This window comes from Euleptes europaea, chromosome 16 (assembly GCF_029931775.1).
Source record: "Euleptes europaea isolate rEulEur1 chromosome 16, rEulEur1.hap1, whole genome shotgun sequence".
Taxonomy (NCBI): Eukaryota; Metazoa; Chordata; class Lepidosauria; order Squamata; family Sphaerodactylidae; genus Euleptes; species Euleptes europaea.
In genome coordinates this window covers 22,820,557-22,847,507 of record NC_079327.1, presented here as the reverse complement: position 1 = coordinate 22,847,507, position 26,951 = coordinate 22,820,557, and the positions used below count along the sequence as shown (strand labels likewise).

General features: G+C 41.7%; 1 protein-coding gene across 2 annotated transcripts in view; it reads left to right on the top strand.

The window, feature by feature from the left end:
• The window catches only part of NALCN (sodium leak channel, non-selective), a 257,201-nt gene that overhangs the window by 9,906 nt on the left and 220,344 nt on the right, over positions 1–26,951 (top strand). The window contains exons 3-6 of one of the 2 annotated variants that reach the window (XM_056862108.1): positions 12,899–12,955; positions 21,724–21,807; positions 23,750–23,889; positions 24,471–24,599. In XM_056862108.1, the coding sequence (XP_056718086.1) occupies positions 12,899–12,955; positions 21,724–21,807; positions 23,750–23,889; positions 24,471–24,599 (410 nt within the window). The remainder of the gene's footprint in view (positions 1–12,898; positions 12,956–21,723; positions 21,808–23,749; positions 23,890–24,470; positions 24,600–26,951) is intronic. The other variant, XM_056862109.1, reaches the window with a different exon arrangement.

Here is a 26,951-nt window from a genome sequence, read left to right as displayed (position 1 = left end):
GCCGCATCAGCTTCTGGAACCTGCTGATCAAAATGTATGCTCAAGCCAACATCTCAAGGAAAGACTGGAAAAGAACAGAGGGTTCCTTGCTCGCCATCTTGTAAGTCTAAAATATTCATGTTTAGGGAATAGCTTTCCAGTGTGTCATTGACCAATGGTAATTCAAGAGGCAGGAGTTATTAAAAACCTATAACGGAGGCTTGTGTAATAGGGTTTCCTATTTGCATTCTAATGAAGTTATCGATGCAAGAAGAATAGTTCTCCTCTGCAGGCTGTTTTGCTCAAGAATTAGGACATTTCTATACAATAATTCAAAGATATTAAGCTGACCGCATTAACTAGGCAAGGAAAAGGGAGGGCAGACTGATGCACTAGAATTGCATTACATGGATATATACAGTTTGACCAGCTGCCACCACTGAAAAGGCCCTACCAGTTTCCATTCCAACATCTAAATCATCAACAGTCGTCCCCCCCCCCGCCCATATTTTCTTTTTCCCTTCCCTTTTAAGCATGTTTGAGCTGGGGTTTTTATTTGAAGGGTGAGATATTGTCCTGATTCCAAACATGTAGACCAATATTAATTCCTGTATCTCATCCTTCGAGGGTGATGTGGAATTGCACTGTAATTTGCCCTTCCCCCCAGTTGGATCTGTCACTTGAGCTGATATTCTAATATGAAACATAGAATTGCATCTTGAGTCTGTGTATCAGATTTCATTCCAGTATCACAGTGTTCCTCAGAGCTATGGCATTACGAACAAACAGAATGCCAAATGGCTGATTTTTAAGCTCAAAGCTTTGGTTCATATTTCTAAACTCCGTCGATCTGTACATGGGTGACTGAAGGCAGAAACTTGAGGTTCTGGGCACAAAAGAAAATCTCTACCTTGAGTAATCTGACCTTTCAGAAAATAGCACATGTGTATCTGGACACATGGGGTGGATATGCTTATGTATTAAGGATAAGTAAAATAATCTAATAAAAATGCAATAAATGAGTCGGACTGCCAAAAAAAAAATCAAATCAGTGGGTTATAGATCAATTCAAGCCTGAACTGACCCTAGAAGCTAAAATGACTAAACTGAGGCTATCGTACTTTGGTCACGTTATGAGAAGACGAGAGTCACTGGAAAAGACAGTCATGCTAGGGAAAAGTTGAGGGCAGCAGGAAAAGAGGAAGACCCAACAAGAGATGGATTGACTCTATAAAGGAAGCCACAGCCCTCAGTATGCAAGATCTGAGCAAGGCTGTCAAAGATAGGACATTTTGGAGGACTTTCATTCATAGGGTCGCCATGAGCTGGAAGCAATTTGATGGCACTTAACACACGCACAAAAATGGGCATAATAAAAATATGAAATTGCCTTTGCAAAAGCCTTCACTACCCCCTTTAAATGGTTAAAGGTTGGTGTTAAAAAGAAGATTTTACAGTTCCAGGGTCCACTCTCCCATCTAGGATCAAGACCTCTAGGAATCTGACCTTCTTTTTCATGGTCCTGACATGAAAAAGCATCGAGTTCAGCAGGGAGCTGCTAGGCTTGTGGCACCTGGATCTCTGGATGGCTTGAAGTTTGAGATAAGGGAGAGCATTCTTACACCTTACTTCTGTTGCTCATCAGTTCTTCTCCTCCCACCACCACCATGCCTCCTCTGCCCACTCCCCTTTCCCCACACGCACACCTAGTGGCTGCTGCCTAGGCATTGCTTGGCTGGCGCTGATCTCGGGGATGTCGTATTAGGCTTAGCACGCAGCCGGTTCCTGCCTCCAAAGCGAGAGTTGGCAGCTGTGCTTGGCTCAGATTCCTGACAGCCTTCCCATTTGAGTCTATTTTCTGTTATGTGTGTTATTATTTTTTCTTGCTTGCTTTCCCTTTGCACATTTGTTCCAGTCTTCCGAAGTGGCCTCTTCACAAGTTCCTGTTCCACAGCTGCTGCTTCATCCGTGCTTCTTTTTTATTCTCTTAAGTCATAGACTGGGGGAGGGTCACGTGGCATGAACACATGAAGCTGCCTTATACTGAATCAGATCCTCGGTCCATCAAAGTCAGTATTGTCTATTCAGACCAGCAGCAGCCCGCCATGGTCTCAGGCAGAGAGGTCTTTCACATCACCTACTTGCCTAGTCCCTTTAACTGGAGATTGAACCTGGGACCAGATTGAACCTGGGACTTTCTGCATGCCAAGCAGATGCTCTACCACTGAGCCACAGCCCTCCCTTCTCTCTGGAGGCCATTGCTGAATCCCAAACCAGATCATTGATAGGAATTTCTATTGAATTTGTATTTTAAAAGTCCATGAATGTAAATAGAACTCTTCTGGTACTATACTGTAAACAGATATCTAAGTTAACAAGGCTGAAATCAAAAGAGATTCTGTCTAGATATAAGGAAGTATTTTCTAACAGTTAGAGCGGTTCCTCAGTGGTACAGGCTTCCTTGGGAGGTGGTAAGCTCGCCTTCCCTGGAGGTTTTTAAGCAGAGGCTAGATGGCCATTTGTCAGCAATGCTGATTCTAAGACCTTAGGCAGATCATGAGAGGGAGGGCATCTTGGCCATCTTCTGGGCATGGAATAGGGGTCACTGGGAGTGTGTGGGGGAGGTAGTTGTGAATTTCCTGCATGTGCAGGGGGTTGGACTAGGTGACCCTGGTGGTCCCTTCCAAGCTCTATGGAACAACTGCAAGGCCAGGAAACAATATAGAAAAGTCAGCGTATTGTTTGATCCTGTAGTGAGAAATTATATAGAGGGTGGGGGAAAGACAGCTTCCTAGACTTTTTTTTTTTTTTTTGCAACCTGGAAATCTCTTCCCTTCATTTGTCATTCCCAAGGGGAAGCTTTTTGAGCATCTGCTAAATGTGAATTCTTTTTTAAAGTACGAACATACTTTCCCGCCCACCGGCTTACTTGTTTAAAAATGTCAATGAGTAAGTTCACCTGCAGGGCTCAGTTTATTCCTCCACTTCCTCCTGATTTGAGAGAGAGGATAAATGCTAACAAGTATGAGAAGGCATGCACACAAGTAATGTGACAAATATACAGGTGGTGGGGATTAGTCAAAACTTAGTTTCTTAATGCAGGAGATGCATTGAGCATAGGGGGCTGGTTGCAGCCGTATGAAAGGAAAGCCAAAAGTCTGTCAAAGTCAAAGGTATTTATTATGGTCCATGACCAGAAAATACAGCAAAAATACCAAAAGTGGTAACAATTAAAAATAATCATGGTACACATCAACAACGAATTCAGATAAACATATAGTGTATTTAACATATTAACACTCCTTAACGAATACTAAAAATAAAATCACCCCAAGGATTTAAAAATCTGTACCACTCTTTCATTTAAGAACACAATTTTTTTTTTTTTGAGGTTACAGACCTGGGCACAAAATCTGGCCACCCTTCGTGTAGTTTGATGTTTTTTATCCAATAGGAGATATTCTATTTTGATTTTATTAGATCTCCCTAGGAATCTTTCCAGCAATGGCCCAATAGTTTCACTGCGGATTTTGTTTGTATAAAGTGCACTCCAGCATTATGTGCTCAGTCGATTCAAGCTCTCTTTGTACATAGTCTCTGTTCATAGGGTGTTTTCTTATATTTCCCCTCCAGTACAGCAGAGGGTAAGGTACCAAAAGCCTGTATTATGAGACTTAGCCCATGGGAGGAAAAGTCCATTAATGAGGTGGGGGTTGATTGTCATGGATTCATATTCTCAATGCAGACCTCTAATTCCTCATTTGGGCTGTTCCTAGGGGTCCCAGTCCCTGAGGAGCAGCATTTCACTTTGGGCTGTACTGGGAGGGAGGTGTTGAGGGAGTCTGGCTGGGTTAATGGAAATCCCTTCCCTCAGTGAAGATGTACCACAGGATCCAAGATAAAATGTCCTGTATTTTATTCAGAAAGTTTGGATTCCTGTGGGGAAATTGTAGCAGAAATGGTCTTAAAAGATATTGGCCCAAAGGTGGGCGTTATCCAAAAGCCCATTGACTTCAATGAATTAAAACGGATGTAACTCTGCTTAGAGTGGTGCTACTAGTAAGATTTGTGACTGTTATATGCCAATAAAGGCTTGTGTGTGTGGGATTTGTGACTGAGTGGGAATTTGAACCTGAGTTTCCTCAGTCCTAGTTGAGCCCTCTAACCATTACACTGCCCTACATTGTATTTGTTTAATAGTCACTCTGTCATGTTGTGTCTGTCTGGAGGTGGTAACTGTTGGAGCAGTCTAAAACTAGGAATGTAGGAACAATTTAAGCTCTGCCATATGCACAGCATGCAAATAAGCATGTACGTTTTTAATTTGTTTATTTACAATATTTGCAGCCTACTTCTCCTTAGTTTGAAGTGGCTTTTAGCAAAAAAGTGACATCTTGAAAACAAATGTCTCTCCTCATAAATGTTAAAATTTATGTATTATACATCTACATATATACATATGATTCTTTGGGAAAGACAATTTGCCTGGGAAAGATGTAATGTTTAACTATAGCTAATGCAAACCGTGGTTTGTTGTCTTAAAACTGTAAGATTCCATATGTACAATGAAACTGTGGTTTAGCCTGCCAGGCTAAGCAATTACCCTAGAAGATACAGAACTCGCTGAATTCGGCCCCCCCGGTTGCCCGCCAGTTTTGAGTTCGGTTCCTCCCGAACTAAAAACCACCGAATCGGGAAATTCAGCTGATTTTCAGTTCGGGCCGAACCGAATCAACAGCCCTAACGTGAAGAGAGAATGCAAGGATGAGCTCATGGCCACAGGCCCTGCTTGATTGCTGGCTCATGAGTATGGTGTATATGTGCAGAGAATGTGTCCTCACATATGTTCCTTCCCCAACGTTCAGAAAGCAGTGTCCCCTATTGCAGGAAGGGAGCTTATGCACATACATTTCCGCCATGCATTTGCACCATGCAGATGACCCAGCGATTGCTCGGATGCAGGGGGTGGGGGGGCCAGTGGGGTTGTGACCACTCTTCGTCCCGGTTGGCTTCCATAGAGTTGGAAGGGGCTATACAGGCCATCTAGTCCAACCCCCTGCTCAATGCTGGATCACCCTAGAGCATCCCTGACAAGTGCTTGTCCAGTTCCTGCTTGAAGACTGCCAGTGAGGGGGAGCTCACCACCTCCCTAGGTAGACGATTCCAATGTCGAACAACTCTTATTGTAAAAAAAATTTTCCTAATATCCAGCCGGTATCTTTCCGCCCTCAGTTTGTGGGCAAGTAGAAGAATGAACTGGAATTGCTTACTCTAAATCTTGGGTACATTAACTGCTGTGCAGTGCAATCCGATGCATTATTATTATTATTTTTACCTGATACCAAGTCTTACTTGATTCAGTGGGTCTCACTCCCTGGTAATCTTGCAGCCGTAGATTCCTTGATAATGATGATACAACTCCATTACAAGTTGAAAGCAGACACAGTATTCCTTTACTTGGCACAATTTGATTTGAACAGAAAAAATGAGAGAAGTGTGATAATCCGCTTGGTGGGAGACTGGCCCTTCCTTCATAGACTCATTAGTCCTGCATGCGCTTTTTGGCATCAGTAGGCGATGCATTTTAACTACTCCAGAGAGTAAGGTGATAGAATAGTCTAGTTTTTCCATCCACTTGATAGGAGTCCAAAGCTTTACATCAGTTGCTTTAAAGGGATTGCATATAGTCCCTGGCTGGAGGGTCCCCCCAGAATCTCAGAGTTGTCCAATTAGTTTTCTATGGACGTTTCTCCTTTAACATTTTAACTTGGAATTTTGGGGTCTGGCAGTCCTTTGTGTTCAACTGCAGGGCAATTCTGGTGTTATTCCTGTCAAGTGCTTGGATGGTAATTTCAGCACCTCTTGTGTCTTTCACCCCTGAACTGATTGACAGCCTCTTACTGTGATGTCTTTCATAGAAAATATGATTGATAAACTTAGTTGAATAACATGCTTAGCCTACAGATCTTAATTGTCTGCCTCCTTCTCACCTTATTAATTATTTCAGCTTTCCCTTCTCTTTTATGTTCTCTTGTTCTGCTAATCCTACATCTCTGCAGTGCCTGGTATGCTAGAATGTTCTTGCTGATTACTGGGGTTATTTTGGCATGAGATTTTGAGCTTGTGGGTGTGAAATGACTGAGTTTTACACAGTAGGGCTATTTGCAGGTTCTGGGTGTACTCCACAGACTATTAAAGAGAAAAATATCAAAGGCATTTGGGTTATTCTATGTACCTATTATTTGGCTCATATTGTTACTTTATGAACATGGAAAATCAAAGGTTAGTTAGGTGGGTTTTTTTATTGATATGCTTCCCAGTTCAGTGTAGAGAAGAAAGCCTTTTATTATTATTCTTAATCCTTGGTTTTGAACTCATAGAACTTTTAAAAGTTCCTTTCAATGTATTTCTTTTTCCTGAAGGCCAAAGAAATACAGTAGCCAAAGCCAGCAATTTTGAGTTTTGCTTTTGTATTATGTTGTCTTCAATGCCATGTGTTTTGTATTATATTAAGTTGGAACGACATGCCTCTGGGGATGGTTATAAATAGATGTGTGTTTATACAGTTCTCCCTCCCATTTTATAAAATGGCTTCTTGGGAGTTCAAAGTCTTTCAGTCAGTGTTGAATCATGTTATTTCATGGATTATGACAGAACTTGCTGGGGTGTGGGTGGCCTTATGTCTGAGGGTCTGGAACCAAGGTTTCAAGGTTGGGATTAAGAAACCCAAAACAGTCAAGAATGGCCAGGATAGGACTAGAAAGGAATTCAGGGCAAATAACTGTTTAATGGAAAGGGTTTAGGAAAGAAGAAAAGTTGTTTTTTTATATGTCGACTTTCTCTACCACTTAAGGAAGAATCAAACTGGCTTGCAATTACCTTCCCTTCCCCACAACAGACACCCTGTGAGGTAGGTGAGGCTGAGAGAGCTCCAAGAGAGCTGTGACTAGCCCAAGGTCACCCAGCTGGCTTCATGTGTAGGAGTGGGGAAACCAACCCAGTTCACCAGATTAGCATCCACTGCTCATGTGGAGGAGTGGGGAATCAAGCCCCGTTCTCCGGATTAGAGTCCACTGCTCCTGACCACCGCTCTTAACTGCTACACCAAGAAGAAAGTAGGCGAAAGAGAAACGAAGGGGTAAAATAAGGCCTGTTCAGGAGTGCAGAGCACAGGATGAAGAGTCATCCAGGGATTCTCCGCCTGAAGCATTCAGTATCATGTTAGCAGCCCTTTCCTGGTTTCTCTTAGGAGAAGCTGGGCTTAGTGACAACCTGGGCTCAAAATGCTCCTGCATGGATTTGGCTGAAAGGCAGTGGACCAAGGAGGAGGGATGACCTGTAGCAAAGGCTAGCCTGTTCATGGGGGTGGCACTGCTAAGTAACAGTCCCTCTGCATATGTTCTTTGGAGTCTTGGATCTTATACATAGAATCATGACCTCTTCTACTGAATTGTGGTGCCTCCTAAATGAGATTCCTTACTGGAACAGAATTTTGACTTCCATTTCATCAGTTGGTGTTTCTGGCTATTTTGAATTGACATATTCAATCTCTTTTGTAACCTTCTCAATGAGAGGAGGTATCACTAAAAGAAATCCAACGTTCTCTTGTGATTATAGGAGATAGTGCATCTTTATCAGGGGTCTGCAACACAGTGCCTGTGGGCAACATGGCACCTGTCAACACCTTTCCTGGTGCCCACCAAGTGTTTTACAAACTGGATGGGGCCAGGTAGGGCTTTTGTCCAGGAAGGCTTTTGACTGGCCATTGGAGATTTGATTGGCTGTGCAGATTTTTAAAAAATGTTGCTTTGGCAGCAGCTGCCACCACAGCGCAAGGATCTTCACTGTATGACTGAAGGTAAGCTATGGCAGCCATTCTGTGGCTGTGCCCCCCACACTGTGCCAGAATTTGAAAGGTGCCCATGGATTCAAAAAAGTTGGGGACCCCTGCTTTATATCAATAGTAACTAGGATTGCCATCCTCCAGGTGGGAATCACAACTGATTTCTAGACTACAGAGATGTGTTCCCCCTGCAGAAAAGAGCTGTTCTGGAGGGTGGAATCTATGGCATTATACCCTGCAGTTGTTGCATGGTGATTCTAGCAGAAGACCAGGGTTCAGATACTGTTATAGATTGATGTAATTTGAGAGAGAGAATGATTGGAAGTCATTGATTTATAGATAAATACATTTTATTTGTGGCTAGTATGCTAGATAAAACAGGTAAAACAGAAACTCACCATACAGATTAGATGTTTACAACCAAGGCCAACAAAATTAGGAATCACCCAATTTTACATTTTCACAGATTCAGGAAGTACATTAAGGCGACGTAGCTTCATTGCTACTGCACAGTATTTTGCGACCTGGGTGGTGATTGGTGAGCTATCTCCCAACAGGAACCTATTGGTCCATTCACCCTCATCACCAGAGCCCATTTCCCTAATCAAAGGGTCAAAGTCATTGATTTAAAGGAAGTTTTTATTTCAATTTACTTTAACTCAAGTATTTAGAAACTCTTAGATGGCAGGACTTTATTAGAAGAGGCATTTCAAAATGCTTGCTTTGAGATGTTGACACATGCATACATCATGTGAAAAACAAAGAATGACTCTTCCCCCCCCCCTTGGGAACTATTGTTTTATTCATAAGCAGACATGTGTTGACTTTACTGATTTATCAACTTCATCCACTGAGTTTTCTTGAATTGAATGTCATCTAAATTAAGACTTATTAACTTGAAGCTACATAGAGCCTTTACGATTTTTAAGGGTAAAATCTAAAATTTCTGAGAATGCCTTTTATACTTTAGGATAATTACTTCTTAGAGAGAAGGATGACAATTGGAGAATTAACAGATTTCTGTAAAGCACCCTGTATATTTATTTATTTTATTTAATTTCTAGTCCAACCCCTACCAACGCAGGAAGGACAAACCACCAACACATGAGGAAGACAGTTCCAGTGTCAAATACACCATACTATGAGGAAATCCTTCCTCAAGTTTAAACTAGACCTTCTTTGGTGTAGTTTAGTCTGAATCTTCTTATCCAACCCTAGTGAGAAAGATACCTGCCCCATCCTCCACATGGCAACCCTTTAGTTATCAGAAGGTGGCAATCACATATGGAAGGAAGATGATGGCCACACAATCCAGCGCAAAGAAGTGACGGTAATTGGTAAGACCCCATCTCTCTATAAGATGGGATAGCAATATCTATTGGATACAGAAGAAGAAGAGTTGGTTTTTATGTGCGGACTTTCTCTACCACTTAAGGCAGAATCAAACTGACTTACAATCACCTTCCCCTCCCTGCAACAGACACCCTGTGAGGGAGGTGGGGCTGAGAGATCTGTGACTAGCCCAAGGTCACCCAGCTGGCTTCATGTGTAGGCGTGGAGAATCAAACCCTGTTCTCTAGATCAGGGTCCACCACTCCAAACCACTTCTCTTAACTACTACACCATGCTGGCTTTATAGTAATTGATATTAATGATTTGTCACAATAATTTATATAGATGACATATTAGATTTTATTTATAATGCCTGTTCAGAAGTCAAATATTCCCTCCCCCTTCCCTTCTATATAGATAAGTCAACTTAATCCTACTATATATGTCCAACAATGAAAAAAAAAAACTTCCATTTTTTGTGGGATGTGATTTCCACTGATATCCCTCATTCCCTCTACACAGCCTCATTTTGCGCCCCCCCAATGCTGATTTGAAGGTCTGCTGACCCCCCCTCCCAAATAACAAAACACAGAAAGCTCGGTGGGCTGCAGCAGGAAGGGGAGGTGGGAAAATCCTATTCTGCAAGCTCTGGTGGTGGATCTTGTAGAATACGAGAAGATGTGTTTGATATAGAGGACCATGAATTCAGCTTTGAGAGGTGTGAAAATTAACAATTTGGGGGTATTAAATTCAGATTTCATTTTAAACCATGTTCAAACATGTCAGGCAGGCATTCTTGATTCCAGAAGTGTTGGATGACTGCTTAATGCTTGGCTAGCTAAGACTACTGCCAAAAGGAGGACTCACACATTTGCAAGCTGCTCTTATTTGGAATCCGGGCACTATACGCTTTGGATAAATGCTTCCTGTGTTAGGGGAGTGAAAATATTACTCAAGGCCATGAATCACCTAGGCTTTGAGGTAGAAATTCTTTAAAAGATGTTTGCCGTTAGATAAGTAACCTTTAGAGCAAAACAAACTGTATTTAACAAAGATATTAATCTCACAGAAACAGGAATTTACTGAGTAAAACATGGCTTGCTACTCTGAGGCTTGAAACCCTAAGCATGTATACTCTGAGTAAATCTTATTGAGTTCAATGGGATTTATTCCTCGTTAGGTATGCTTAGCCCTTGACCTGAATGGCCCAGGCTAGCCTGATCTCATGGGTTCTTGGAAGTTAAACTGGGTTGGCCCTGGTTAGTACTTGGAAAGGAAACTACCAAGGAACCACCGGGAGCAGAGAACTGCAAACCACCTCTGTTCATCTCTTGCTTTGAAAACCCCATGGAATCGCCATAAGTCAGCTGTGACTTGATGGCACTTTGCACCACTAAGTTGCGTTAGGATTGCAGCTTTAATATCCCAGCATAGTCCTTTGGTGCTTTTAGGCACCTCCTCCAAGCACTTCACATTCCCTCTACTTGTTCCTGTTTTCTGCTTCCTGCTTTGGCGATTGACAGTCCTTACTTTGTCTCTAATTCCTAAGGGACATTAACACTGTTGTTGTGGGTTGCCATCCTTCATAACGAAACCTCCTGTCCATGGTCTCTAGGAGTGAGATTCCCAAGTAGCTGGTAAATACCTCTTGTCTCTAGGGCACATGCAGATTAATAGACTCGCAGTGTGCGGTGCGCCATCTCCCCCCCTGCAGCTGTTAAAATGTGTTTTGAACATGCCTATTGCAGGACAGTCCAGTTTTCCTAGCAAGTCTGTAACTCAAACACCATTTTGACCTTTTTAAAATTAAGGGCAGTGGCTACTCCAAAGAAAATAGATACATTGGTAAAGCAAGCAGAAAACAACTTCAGCTACGTGAAGGAGCACGTGAGGGCCTTCAGGGAGTTCTCCTTGGTATAAAAATTAGGAAACATATTCTTGTTTTCATATGAAAGACATTGGTGGGTATAAATTCATTGTCACAGCCTGTTTTTTGATACTGTATTTATTCCAGAAAAGACAGACTACATCCTGCCCTACCACCTTAGCCCTTTGGAACCAGTCATTCTTGGTACCTTCAAGTCCTGTCTAGGCGCAGTCTTTTTTTCCACCCAGTACCTTTATTTATTTAGGCTTTTAAACCATTCTGTCCTCTGGTTTTATGGTCGCAATTACTCTTACCTCTTTTCATCCTCTCAGAGCCAGTGTGTTGCTTTAAACCATCTGGAAGGTGTCTTAAGAATACTGGAAGAGATGAGAATGCCACCTGATTCTGCCTCCTCGTGGCTCAGCAAGGATTTGAACATAGTCCCTCCTCATGCCCAAACCCAACACCCTCTGCATGTCACCTCAGTGGCTATCTTTTGAGTCTTTTTGTTTGTGAGATTAAGTTTTCCATTCAACTGAAGCAGGGTTTGGGCCTGTAGTGTCTCACGTGCCTGGCTCTGAGGAATTTGCCTCCCTTTGGTTGCCTTTGATTGCTTTTTTGGACCTAACTTTCCTTTGTATCAAAAGTATTTGGATTGGTTCCAGTGCAGAATTTATGTGGGTGCAAAGACTTCTTCCTGTGGAGACCAACTTTCTCAGCTTCCCCTTCCCCATGGAAGCCTGAAGTGCCCACTGGATTCCTGTTCCTGGGTGAGGGGAGGTCCCCAGGAACAGAATTTGGGGAGGTGGTATTTTGGGCTGTAGTAGGATGGGGAAGCTGAGAAACTTGTGCTGTGTGCATGCAAGAATGTCAGCCTGCAGAAACACTGCCCTGGATTCAACCCTTTATCTCCCACCTTTCGGGCACTTTGCATGTTGCCTGAACCATCTGAAGCATGCTTTCCCTTTTGGCAGTTTCTATACAATAGGTTGGCTGCATCTGTGAAAGATTGCTATAGCACATTGATGGTGAAATATCCAAAGGTGTTTGGATGCAGCTTTTGAACATGTTTACTAGAAACCTGAGTTGCTCGCTCACTGCAGAAGGCACCTGTTGATCCACACTGGGTTGTGGTTATACAGTGGTGTCTGAATTTGATAGTGGATTGTGATTCTAAGGAGCTTGATTTCCAAACTGTACTTCAACTAAAGGAAAGGAGAGCCAGCATGGTGTAGTGGTTAAGAGCGGTGGTTTGGAGCTGTGGGTTCTGATCTGGAGAACCAGGTTTGATTCCCCACTCCTCCACATGAGCGGCGGAGGCTAATCTGGTGAACTGGATTTGTTTCCCCACTCCTACATATGAAGCCAGCTGGGTGACCTTGGGCTAGTCACGACTCTCTCAGTCCCACCTACCTCACAGGGTGTCTGTTGTGGGGAGGAGGAGGGAAGGTGATTGTAAGCCGGTTTGAGTCTCCCTTAAGAGGTAGAGAAAGTCGGCATATAAAAACCAGCTCTTCCTCTTCTTCCTCTTCTTCTTCTTCTTCCTCCTCCTCTTCTTCTTTCTCCTCTTCTTCTTCCTTCTTTTCTTCTTCCTCCTCCTTCTTCTCCTCTTCTTCTTCCTCTTCCTCCTCCTCCTCCTCTTCTTCTTCCTCCTCTTCTTCTTCCTTCTCCTTGATGGGAAATGTGACCCAGTCCCACTTGACAGGACAAGAAACTGACAGTGTATTTGTAACAGGGATTCACTGAAGTGAGGTTTTTAGTGTCTGCAGGACCACACATATATCACAGCATGAGAATTTTTCTCTTACATTGGTGCGTTGACGGATAACGCTAATGTGCAAAGCTCATGAATGGAGGTAATCTCCTTTTTTCTGTAGATGGAGTTGGGGAAAGGCTGGAGGTTAACAACATCACAGCCATTTCAGATGTTCAAGGTAAGATGGAAACAAGTTCACCTTGCTTGGGGACGTTTTTCCCTTCTTGGAGTTAACCACCAGAATCTGCTCATCTGTCAAAGCCAAAGTGGAGTTTTACGCAAAGGTGGTTTATGGAGTCTTAAAAGCAGGCTGTATGTTATTGCATCATTTTCTGTGCCATCAACATTAACCTGAGCATACAGCTATGATTTTCTTTCTCATGATCATTGAGAGCTAGCATCAGCTTTCTCGCAAAGGAGATATGCATATTGCTTGTTAACTCGTAAAGTGTTTCTGCTTTGAAAACGCCCTCCAACACATTCTAAATCACAATCCATTGAGGAATGAAATGTTTATATTAGGAATGAAATCCTACATACATTCCTATACGTATGCAGTCTTGAATAATAAGGCCATGGGTGCTATGACAATTACTAAGGTCATAGTGAGACCTTTATTTGTTCACAATATGCACAAATGCAGTTGCTTGTTGTGTTTGTGTGCACCGCGCTCTCTTCTGGAGCATGATTTGAAGGCTTCCTAGGTTGAGAAGATTTGAAGCCAACCCGGTTTTATGTGATGGCTGAATGTTTGGAGTCTTTCCTCCCCACAAGCAAAAGGCTGATCTACTCATCCCAAGGTCCACACACATGTGGCCACCACAAGGACTTTGAATCAGACGTGCCTTGGAGTTCTGTGCTGGGGAATCAATACCTGGGCATGTACAGGCCTGATTTGGGCCATGGCATATGGGGAGAGGGGCCTTCGGCCTCCTGCCCAAACCTCTATTTGCCTCATTGGGAAACTTATGCGTAGCCATTAGTGCATATAAGTTTCTCCAGTGGGCAATCAGGAGTTCCGTGGGGCCATTTCAGGTCAGGATAATGGTGGAGGAGGAGAGGCTGAAGCCTCTGCTCTATGTCTGCCAATCTTAATTAATCACCACGCAATATTAATTACCACACTCATCTGGTAATTAAATTACCAGTGGGAGACTCCCAGAACACATCTGTTGAAGGTTCTCATTGGGGACATGTGGACTTTGTAATGTGTGAATCAACCCTAGGATCATAAACTAGTTAAATGCAGCTTTAGGGCTCAACTGCTCATGATACTGGATGGTACTCTTAGCATTTTTATTTCATTAGAAACCCAGTTTGGATGGAAGAAGGGCTCTTAAACATTCCTCCAGCCCGTGCTGTTTTCTGACGTGAAGATTACAGGTGCCTGTTATGAGTACTTGTATATTTCCCCAGCAAGACTCCATGGGGCCAGTTAAGATTTGGAAGATGATACAGAGAGGAAGGCCTCTCTTCATGCCACGTTCCCAATCTGAATTGTGCCCCTATGCTCATGATTTTCAGGCAACTAAAGATGGTGAGACCTCCATTCACAGGATGCCTAGTTGAACATGTAGATGAGCTCTTAGAATCTCTGGGGAAATCTGGTTTGCCCAGGTGCCTACATTCAGGCATTAAGAAGAAAAAGGGTTCAAGTTCAGGCTTCAAAAACCAGGAAGACTTCAGTTGTATTCTGTATACAAAGGGAAGAGAGGAGGGAGGAAGCATGCAAACATGACAACAATCTGTGCCTATTGTGGACAAACAGCAAACGGTTGTAGTGTCTGTGTGTGGCCTGTGAAAACCATACCATAAGGGAGATAACATTACAAAAACCCAAAATGTTTATTTGGCTCAAGAAGTCCAAATTGTGTGATCAGAATCAATTATGTAAATTACTGCTATTTGCTTAGCTTTGGCGTGACTCGTTGTTTCCATGATGGCCAGTTTGAGTGTGAAGGTTGTGGTAGACTACGTTGATTGTGCCCATGTGTGGTTGGCACCAAACAGTCATTTTTCACGAGAGACTGGATTCTGAACTCAGAATAAATGATGGTTTTTGGGCAGGAAAGAACTGAATGAGAGCACGAAGGTTAGATAATCCATGCATTCAAAGGGTCATCAAAAAAGACCCTGGAAGGAATGCTATACAATTCATCCTACCCTTTCAGATCATGAGTCTTCTATGGATATTGCTTTACAGATCTGTACAGTACAGTCACGCAGACTACCAACTGCCTTTGAAGAAAAATATTAAATTGGCCGCAGACAATCCTAGGCCAAATTTTACATTATGCACCAGATTTCATGCTTTTGTAGTGAACTGCATATAAACAAATGATACTCAGCTTGCATTTTACCTTGATTGCATGGCCGCCACTTCATGGTTAATGTTTTGCAAATTGCATTTCCAAGATCCACTTCCTTAATTTGAGGACATAATGACGCAAATGAAGGAGCAGGATGGAGACTTGGAAAAATCCCACAATGAATGTTTTAAGTGAAGATTCCTGAACTCTTCTCCCCAACCTGCATGAATTGTAAAGATTGTTACATTATTTTCATGTTAGTGGGAAAGTCCACACGAGCTTCAAATTCCATGGTGGTCAAGTTTACCCTGTTTCCATAAAGCATTTTCAGACTAGGTATGGCACCCTGCAAAATGTTTTAAAAAGCATAGTTCTTCTTTTGCACTGGCAAAAGCCTTTTATTTGAATGTAGTATGTGTCTCCAGGGCCAAATCTATACATATAAGGAATTCAGATAATCAGAGAGAAGGAGACATCAGTCTTCATTAAACTTGTACTGTCAAATGTTTTAACTTCTCTATTAAGACTGCCCTAGAAGCCGTGCATGGGGTAAAAAAATAGGATGAATACTGTAAAGAAACAGCGAAAGGTCCCTTAAATTTGCCAGGCAAATTTGGAGTACAATTTGGAGAACTTTTACACATTATTTAAATTTAGTATGTTTTACCAGCTTTACCTCTTGGCAAGGAAGGCAAAACTCTCCAGATAGCTGGGAAATAAATATGAATTTATTTTAGTTTCTGTGTGGACATTTCTTTCTTCAGATTCATTTCCCCCCTCAGACTAGAAGCCCACCTGCAGTTTTGTTATAGCAATTTCTTCATAGCTGAAGGCTGCAGTGGAAATTCGGAATGAGCCAGAAGGATGCTGCTAATGTGTGTATCTGATTTATGCATCGTTAACATTTTGCACAAACTGTGACATCAGGTCATCTCTAGTGGATGCACTGCACTTCTGTGTTGTCGTTTACACAGTCTCCAGTGTGAATCTTAACAACCAGTTCAGATGTTACCTTATTGTAGGTATGGGAGTTATTCCATATTTGCATATGCAGGAAAGCATATTGCGTAATAGAATAACACTGTGAATCTGATGACAAGTTTGCTTGATCTGTATGCATAGTTACTGGTGTATTTGGTCCCTGTGTAGAGACCTGCAGATTCCACTTTTAACCATGCTGTCTGGTTAGGAATATGTAGCTTTCTTTTTCCTAATTCTCTGTGTTTGGCCAGAGAAAAAAGGACACATTTAGGCTAAAGAAATAAGGACACGGGGAGCAAACTCCAGCGTAGTATTAGAAAAGTTTTCCTTCTTCTAAAAAACACTGTGAAAATAGTGACACCTAGTGACAGAACATGGCATTAACCTTTCTGAACTGAAAAGCAAAGTGAAAATCCAAAATAACTGCTGCTATAAAATTATTTGTTTGAATAAAACAATCCTTTCCAATTTTGTGAAGCAGGACTAGAAGCACTGTACACAACCCAAACACTCACATAATGGAACATTCAAGGAAAAGAGAGAATTCCAAATTACAGTAAGAATGATCTTCATCCATGTAGACTTAATTGCATAATTTCAGTAATACAAATGTGAGAAAACAATCTTACATGCGTCATTGTTTATGAAAACTGATCAGAAAGTTTTGAAAAACAGAATGATAAAGGTTTATTAGCACGTCACATTCAAGCGCACATACATAGTGGCCCAAATGTATGCACCCATGTTGAACTTTGTTATTGAGCATAGTGCCCAATAGAAAAATTTCTATACATCACTTTGGTATTTTTTTCCAATGTAAGAGATGGGACAGATTTTCTTTAAACCTTACTTATGGAATGAAATAAAATGAAATAAAAATACCCCCCCGGTCCAAGCTGGTATGTGTTTCCTGTATGTGCACATGGTAATGTCTGAATTGGGTGGCTAGTGTTAACTTATAAATGGTTGAACTTATAAATGGTTGAACAGTGAAAATATTTGCTCAGAAATGCATGTAGTACCCAATAATTTAAACTTATGGTACACAGTGTGTTGTTTTTAGGATGTAACCTTCAGGATGTTGGAGAAGACTGAAGACACATCTCTTACCATGGAAGTTTTCAGATCAGTTGAGATGACTAAAATTCCATCTATTGCTAATTTCCAGTGTTTCAAGTCATGCTTCAGTGCCAAATCAAAACCACGTGACTTATGAATTTATGTATTGTTTTAGAAAGCTGTCTTCTAATTTCTTTTCAGTTTTAGGGTTTGGTGGTGTAACCCTGTGATGCTAGAAGTATACTAAAAAAAAATGAAGCCACAGTAAAAAGTATACTTAAAAAAAAATGAAGCCATTCAGGCACTACAGAAGTGTCCAGGTTATGGGCTGGATCCAGCGATTCTCCTGCTTGTGGAAGTGGTTTTTCCCCTGCTTTCCCTCTTCCTCTACAACTCCCGATAATCTTTTGCTAAGGGTCAGGTGACCCTCAAGTAATACGCACCCCAGCATGGCAGGATGTAGTTAAAAGGGGGAAATCAGGTGAAATTGTCCCTCTCTGTCTTACATGAACAAAAAGCTCACAGGATGTAACTGTGTTTCTCAGCACCCTTATTACAAGAAGTTTTTCCCCCCCTTAAGCAGAAAATATTCAAAACTGGTTTATCGTTCACTTATACAAATTCATGCCCCCCTTTTTGGTTAGTATTATCTGTGATTCAGTGTTACACCTGCAGCAGTGCTAACCATTCATTTCAAATCAGGGTTTGAAGCCAGGGTTAGAAGCTGATTCGCAAGTCCTTGGTGTCTGTGGCTGGCACTGATGCAGACTTAGCATTTCACCATGAGTTCTAACCAGTGAAATAAGGTAATTGGCATAGGGGGAGGGAGGAAGGAGGGTAAGGGAGCCTATAGGCTTATGGGATGTTCTCAATCTCCTGATCATGTCTAGGAGATTGCTAGCATTGAGTATGATACAGTGGACATACAGAGTATGATATGTGTCCTTGTGTTTTGAAATATAATTTGAAATGTTTGCTTTTTTCTTACTAGTTCTCTCCGCAAGAGATCATATATTGTGTGGACATGGTGCCCCTTCTGCATATTGTCACCTCCATCTTTTCATTTCCATAATGGTCCCAATATCTATAAATGTGGTTACAGGAGGCTTCTGCCCAATCTTGCTGTATAATTTTAAAGAAGTCCAAAAAGTAGTCACTTTTGGCCTCTGCAACAGTGTCTGGCACCCTTTCCTACTGTTGGTCAATTTTCCAAATAATTGGTGAATAACTGGAAATTAATTATGAGAGATTATTGAACAAAATATTGTCTCTGGGTGTGCATGTATTCCTCATAGTATCTAGCCAAAAAAAGCCATCATTTCTGTGGATATATGTATAAAAGGGGAAAGCTCATATTTTGTGAGAACCCCTGGTGTATACTCCATGTATAAAGTTATATTACATCTCCCCCATGGGAATCCCTCTTGGTGAAGTCCAGGCCACCCAGTATTAGTCATTCATGAGCAAATTTTTGACCCCATTTGTCTTCAAGTGCAGGGCTATTCTTTTCATCATAAATGGCTACCATTCACTTTGATGACAGTAAATAAATAGTACACTTGAGAATATCACTGTTGTGGGTGTGATATCTGTCTTTGGTGACCCCAACTTCCGGGACAAGGGAATAAGTTCTGTTCATCATCCCCATATCCCAAATTATAGCCAGCCAAGAAACAAAAAACACATGTGATGAAGATGCATCTCCACCATCTGTGACTGTTTTAAAGGGGGGGAATGACATATATGTAAAGGAGGTGTCATTTTTCTTTTAAAATGCTGAATGGGACAGCCTGTTTTGAATAGCAAAATCGAGTGGAGGTTGAATGGTTAAATCCCTTCTCTTTCCCTGCATGGACTTGAGGTCAACTGAGGCTGTAGAGGCCGGCAATTTGGATTTTATAATCAGGCGGAGATATGTCATCTACATCTAGTGTGTTTCTGCCCTGTGTCTTCATATTCCCAACTTGGGTTCGGTTGTCTCTCAACGCTATGACAAAATGTTGGGACAGTGAACAGAATGGTGAAAAATAGCTTGTATAAATAATGATCCATTTCCATCCATTCTAAAGAATTCTTTTTTTTTTTCAAAGCATGCGTCATGATAAAACTCCATTTGTCATTTTTACCATTGTTGTGAAAACTGGCATTTGAGTGCAGACCAGTATACAGATATAAAATTTCTGGAAATTGCTGAAATTCTGCAGATTGCTGAAATTTATATCCTGACATTCTCCCTCTGAGGAAGGAGGGTATCTTCAATGTGGGTGTTTTCATTCGCTTGCTTCAGGAGGCAGGAACTAAACTTTCACTTCCTGTCTCCTGAGGGAAAACGCCCCCCTTCCTCAGTTCCAGTTCATTTCTTGCCTCGCTATGGGAGAGCAATCGTTTTTTGCAGCTCTCTGTACTCGGATATTAGGAAACTTATTCTTGTGTCTTTCTACACTAATCCACTATCTAAAATCTAAAAGACTAACTTCTGTTATTCTATCCTGTTCTATCTACATGCCAATATCTATGCTAACTCTATTTAACCTTAGTTTTTGCGAGGGAAAAATTATTCCCACCAAAACAAAATGGCAGAAGGTAGCCCCGACCAATATATTGTCTCAGGTGGTCTGGACCCCTCCTTACTTGTGGCCATGCCTCAAGACCAGGAACAACTGTCATGCAGTCACTCCAGTGACTCCAAAGTTAAACTTAAAAAGGGGGGAAGCGGAGCAGCCAAAAGGAAATGAATCGGCTCAACTCATAGCAGAAGCGCTAAGCGCCTGCTCACTGCCGCCCATACCTCAAAAAACCTGGAGATGTCAGGGACCGCTGTGTGATTTTTCTGAGTTATTTCAGCTTCTATTAAAAACAGTGGCAGTAGGCCTGGCCTCTGGAGTCTGGATGCCATATTTACCAATTCCTAATATTCCTGACCCTGACCTGGATGGCCCAGGCTAGCCTGATCTTGTCAGATCTCAGAAACTAAGCAGGGTTGGCAGTTTATTACTTGGATGGGAGAGGAATGCCAGGGTCACTATGCAGAGGAAGGCAATGGCCAACCATCTCTGCTAGTCTCTTGTCTTGAAAACCCTACGGGGTCACCATAGGTCGTCTGCAACTTGACGGAACTTTACACACACAATATTCCTGAATCTGGAAAAAAAATTACCCGAAATGGATTCATGAAGCGGTATCAATACTCCCGAACGTTCTGGGTAACAGTAATCATACCCTTTCTGAAACAATAAAATGCAATTTTTTTAAATTGACATGCACACTAATAATTCACATGTGTCACTGATGAGTCAGATATTGCCATGCTGGAAATTCTGAAGATTACTGGCATATCTTTATTTGAGTCACATCTTGGCACTTATATAATTCCTTCCAATGTTATCCTTTTGCTTGCTCGATCAACCTCTAGAACATGTGTGCATCTGTGTGTGGGGGGAGCTATTCGCATGGGAAGAGGGCTTGAGTGTGCTTAGAGTCTCAATTTTAAGGTACTTTCAAAGGTATTCTTTTAAATATCCTGTGGCTGCAGGTTACCACAGTCTGTTAGTGCAAAGGGAACATTATCAGGCTGTAAGTGCAGGCCTTTCTCCACAATATATTGTGTTCAGTGAGGGAGGGGAAGCAGATGAATCCACACGTACTGGAGAAAAGCAGGTTAATAGTTCTGCAAATAAATACAGATGTGCAGCACATTTAGAAGAGATCTGTCTGAAAAAATATAGAAGAGATCTGTCTGAAAAGTATATTTATTTAAAACACTTCTATGCCACCTTTCCACCCAGCATGTGCTCACCCAAGGCAGTGAACCATCATGTATGTTACGGGTTGGGGCCATAAGCTGGGGGGAAATGAAGGACTATGTTCTTGGTTTATCCAGAGCACACCTCTACTCTAGATGTATTGGCCTCAAAATCATGCAAGAAGTAGCAAGTATAGCTTATAAATACTGGCTTTTGACATTTGTGGCAAATGGTCACAAGTCCTTGTGAGACACTGTCAGATGGAAGCATGTACGATAATGATCCCCAAAGTGGTTCCCACTTTTGGCACCCATTTGCTTCTTCTTTAAAATTTCTCTTCCCTAAAATAAATAACCAGTCGTACCTTTCCTCTTTCTCCTCGGAGTACTTCAGAAAAGCCCAGCAGGCATAACCTTTGTGTCTTCAGGGGGTACCCATTCAGAAATGACTGTCTTCATCACTAGCTCACAAATTCTTCATCTTTTGTGAGTGGCGCCCCACTTCCCATTCTTAACATTCAAAATGTGCCAACAGGCTCAAGGGAAAGCGGGGGCCCTGTTGTAGGGCATAAATTTATTGATCTATAAAAGCTGTTCTCTGTGAAAAACTGTGTGAAAAAGTTGCTTCCAAGAAACTAAACTTGCAACTTCCTGTCTTGGATACAGTATTCATTCATTTAAATGAACACATTTTAACCTGTTAAAATTATACTTTTAAATAATAGAGTAGCATTGCTTCACCAATATTTGAAATTCTGATGAGTTTTTTAAATTGTACCTGATGACTTCATTTAATGTTAGCCATTAAAGATTGCAAATAACTTTTATTCCATGTTGATGTTTTTTTCTTTTTAGGGGGATACCTCTTATGTGAAGGACCGCTGGTGTGTTTTTGATGGATTCATGGTTTTTTGTCTTTGGGTATCATTAGTGTTACAGGTAATTATATTGTTTTACAAAGAATGCTAAAATACAATTTATGCCGCCAGCTAAGTCCTGGGTACTGTTTAAATATTTTTTTAAAAGACAGTGTAATCCTATGGGGATTATTCTGCTGCAATTTGGTGGTTACACAATTGTTTTCATAACAATTAATAGCAAGAAACAGCAAGAGAATGTTTCCTGATAGCAGTAAATAACTACCTGTAATCATGAGACATCCAGTTATATTTTGGTCTTCTGTCATAGAGTTCTTTTAAACAGAAAGTGCTTTTCCTGATTTTTATAGAGGATGACCAAGAATGAAAAGAGGAAGGATGCTAAATTCTGACATTGCTTGCTGCAAGCACCACAAATGTGTTCCATTTCCTGACCACAGTATCTGAGATAGTTTGGTTATATGTGCGGAAAGTTTACAATTATTCCCAGTCTGTACAAAATTTTCGGATCTAAATTTCTTCTCAGATTATTGTTTTTAATCACTTAATGCCAGATGGATCTCTCTGAAACCACTCATATAAATATGTTTCCTTTGTACATAAAGATTGCAGTTGCATGCCTAAATTAATATACTTGAAAATTAGGTAAATCAATGTACTGTTGCTTTGAAACATTCAAAGGTCATTAACCCTCCACCCCAGCAGAACTGTCTCTTGGACCCCTATTTGGCTTGTGTGCAGTACATAAGAACATAAGAAAGGCCATGCTGGATCAGACCAAGGTCCATCAAGTCCAGCAGTCTATTCACACATTGGCCAGCCAGGTGCCTCTAGGAAGCCCACAGACAACTGCAGCAGCATTGCCCTGCCTGTGTTTCACAGCACCTAATATAATAGGCATGCTCCTCTGATCCTGGAGAGAATAGGTATGCATCATGACTAGTATCCATTTTGACTAGTAGCCATGAATAGCCTTATCCTCCATGAACATGTCCACTGCCTTCTTAAAGCCTTCCAAGTTGGCAGCCATCACCACATCCTGGGGCAGGGAGTTCCACAATTTAAGTGTGTGTTGTGTGCAGTGTAGTATGCTAGTCATTATCCAGCACGGCAAGCCAGCAGGCTTCTTGTTCCCTTGTCCAGCTCTCCCTCTTCAGCCCAAAGCCTGGGCTTGGAGATGAGTGAGAGAGCCCCATGTCAGTTGTTGTAGGTGGCCATAGCTGGGACCAAGGAGGGATCTGTTGGAATATATCTGCACCCTAGTTTTATGAAAATGGGCTGGATCTGGACGAAGTTGGCAATTTCCACTGATTCCTTCTTGCCTCTGAAAACTTCCCTCATATCGGTCCTCAGAGTCTCTCACCAGGAGACCGGTGGGTTGCCGTGGAAGGCAGGAATTACAACGTTAGTTTCTAAAGTGTTGTTAAAAGTATTGTTTGAAAATAATAGAAATCATCCTTTAATTGAGTATGAGTATTCAAAGATGGCCCCCAGGCTTGCCTGATTTCATCAGATCTCAGAAACTAAGCAGGGTCATTAGTATTTGGATGGGCAACCTCCATGGAATAACAGGGTCGCTGTGCAGAGAAGGCAATGGCAAACCACCTCTGAATGTCTCTTGCCTTGAAAACTCCATAAAGTCGCCCTAAGTCAGCTGTGACTTGACAGCACACAAAAAGCAAAGAAAATGCATCACGTGTGTCTAAGGAACTGCCTATGGAAGGGGCAAGGATTTCTCCTGCATTCCTCTCTCTCCTGCAGCTCCTTTCGACCTCTAAAAAGATTGTTTGGGGGTTGCAGGGCCTGCCCTGTCAACCTGCTGTGTGGGTCAGGAGGCTGCAGTGAGGAGGAAGAACAAGTTGAAATCACTGGCAGTGGTTGGAGACAAGCTACCCTTTTGAAGATTGTTTTGCAGCCCTGACTTCAACATAGTTTTTTTTAAAAGTCATACTCTTATACTAAAGAAAATCAGAGGGGAAAAAAGATTCATTTTCCCCCCATAGGTATTTGAAATTGCTGAGATTGTTGATCAGATGTCACCCTGGGGCATGCTGAGGATCCCAAGGCCTCTTATTATGATTCGAGCATTCCGGATCTATTTTCGTTTTGAGTTGCCAAGAACCCGGATAACCAACATTTTAAAGTAAGCAGTTCATTTGTCTTCTGTTCTAATGTGTTGTTTTGCCAAATCTAAGCACGAGCTTGTATGAGTATATCAATGAGGGAAAGTACCGTTTATTGCTGTGGTTACCCTAATCATAAACCTAATCCTAATCCTAATCATATACTCATGCATTACTTTATTTCATATTGCTGTGTGTTATAAATTGTGAATTCCTAGAGCTATCCTTTGTTACTTCTGGTAAGAACCTCTGGTTAAGTACACGAGGCTGCACTTAAAAAAATTAATCCTGTGGCAGTGAGTGCCCCCCTAACCCTCCCACTGGTTGCCAGGCACTGCCTAGCAACCCTGTCTCATGGGTGGATTCTTCCCTATGCCTTTTTCTTGATCTCGAATACCTACCTGCCTCCTCCCCATCAGAATCTCCCATTCATTGATCTTACAACTGTAACCCTGTTGACATGACCTGTCTTGAATTGTTTTGTACAGTGCCTAGTATTTTAGAAACAAAATAGTAATGTATGGTTTCCCTAAACAATTTCTCACTAAATGGGCATTTGATGTATATTCTTTTTACTTAATTATTATTATTTTTTGGCTAGGCGTTCAGGTGAACAGATCTGGAGTGTCTCGATATTCCTGCTATTCTTTCTTCTTCTGTATGGAATTCTGGGAGTCCAGATGTTTGGGCCTTTCACATTTCATTGTGTAACAAATGATACAGAAACAGGGTAAGTATGAAAGTCAGGATTTCCCTAATTTTATTTCAAATGTTCTTCCATGTTGGGCTAAAGCAAAGTTAGTTATCATGCTGAAGAATTCTGTCAAGATAGAAATGAGTCTGCTGTTGTGTGTGTGAGTGTTAAGTGCCATCAAGTCGTTTCCGACTCAGGGCGACCCTATGAATCAATGTCCTCCAAAGTGTCCTATCCTTAACAGCCTTGCTCAGATCTTGCAAATTGAGGGCTGTGGCTTCCTTTATAGAGTCAATTCATCTCTTGTTGGGTCTTCCTCTTTTCCTGCTGCCTTCAACTTTTGCTAGCATGATTGTCTTTTCCAGTGACTCTTTTCTCCTGTTAGAGTCTACTAAAAGCAGAATTTGTCTTGAAATTCAAGGCTCTTATGAATTGGTGTCCTGAAACATCTGATTGATTTGTGGGAATTTTCAATTTTCTAGCAAACCTACCCTCTATGCACCACCTATAAGAAGGCAATTACAGTTCACCTGTGAATGTAATGCATTTTCTTGTGAACATCAAGGGTCTTCCTGCAGGCTGTGGCTTCATGCCTCAGAAGAAGTCTTTCTTGACACTACACGTTAGGGGCACCTAATGTACAACTCTTATCACCCTTCCTATTCTCCCCCCCCCCAGCCTGGGTAGCAAATTTTATCTGAGGGGCTGGGATTTCTGCTTGGAGTTACGTGATTGAAAGCCCCCCTCCTGTTATGATTTGGGTGGGTTTTACACATATTTCTCAAGAAGTCGTATTTTCCTCTGCCTAAGAAATCAGAAGCCGGTTGCGCATGCTGAACATCTCGTCCGGATTCTTTTCTTATCCCCTGACTGTAGCGTAGAATGCCAAGGGAAGTAGCCCTAAATGCTAAAATAAGGGTCCACTACACAGTCTGGAAGTGCAACAAAATCTTTTTCAGATATTTTGGAATATGCATCGTAAGTGCATGTGATGGAACAACCCTGCCTGTGGGGCCATGCAGTGGGCTTAGCAGCAAGTTCTAATGAGGTTCCATCCCCAGACTAGTGTTCCCCAGTATGGCCCCTTGGCGTCAGCTGCCGCTTCTCCAGGTGCTCACCACGCTTTTCAGAAAATGGGCAGTGCCAGTGTAAGGCAGGGCTTGTGACTGGCTGCCTGTATTCAAATGAAGGAATTTCCACTCCTGCAATAGCAGTCAGGGCCCTGGAGGATCAGGAGGACCAGTGAGCACCAGGGCTTTCCTTAGTGTATGGTTTGCATGGTTTCATTCCTCTCCTTTACCAACCTTGGGCTTTCCTTTGTTCTTTTTATTCCCCTTCTCTTCTCCCTTCCCCTCTCCCTTACAAATCCAGAACCAGAAAATAGTTTTGTTTTTTTTAAGTGCTATGACCTTAGAGTTGCCAGGTCCCTCTTTGTGTCTGGCGGGAGGTTTTTGGGTCAGAGCCTGAGGAGGGTGGGGTTTTGGGAGAGGAGAGACTTCAATGCCTGGCATTGTCCAATGGCCAAAGTGGCCATTTTCTCCAGGTGAACTGATCTCTATCGGCTGGAGATATAGCAGGAGATCTCCAGCTAGTACCTGGAGGTTAGAAAAAACTGCAACGGAGTCTTCCAATACAAAAGTAGCAAAAAATCTTATTGGTGCTTACACACAAATGACAGTAACAGAACAGAGTGCAAAACATTTGAAAATATATGCAATGTGTACAGTATAAGTTTTAGTGTAGTCTCTATGCACAACAATGATTTGCTTTTCTAGGTATATATTTCTATTTTCTTCATTGAGTCCTATAATAGGTACAATAGTCCCAAAAGTGTCGCTTTTTGGGAAATGATGGGGGAAGGCCGTTTCAAGTCTTTTCTTCAGCCCCAATCAAAATTACGTTTCCAAAGGTAAACTCAATTATCAAATCTTTCACTCAGTTCATGGTTCCACGAAGGATACTCCAAAGTGCAGCCGATACTCAATGAAGGACTCAATGAAGAAAATAGAAATATATACCTAGAAAAGCAAATCATTGTTGTGCATAGAGACTGCACTAAAACTTATACTGTACATATTGTATATATTTTCAAATGTTTTGCACTCTGTTATTGTCATTTGTGTGTAAGCACCAATAAGATTTTTTGCTACTTTTGTATTGGAAGACTCCGTTGCAGTTTTTTCTAAACATTTGGTATCAGCACGGAGGTGCCTTATTATTTTGGATAATACCTGGAGGTTGGCAACCCTATATGACCTGCTACCAGCTAGCATTTCAGGTGCTTAGAACACCTTTTCAGGCTATTGTAGGGAACAGAATACCTTTTATAAGAATAGGAATGGGGAGAGGGGAAGTAGGGGGATATAATTTGCTTCTATTATAAACTAT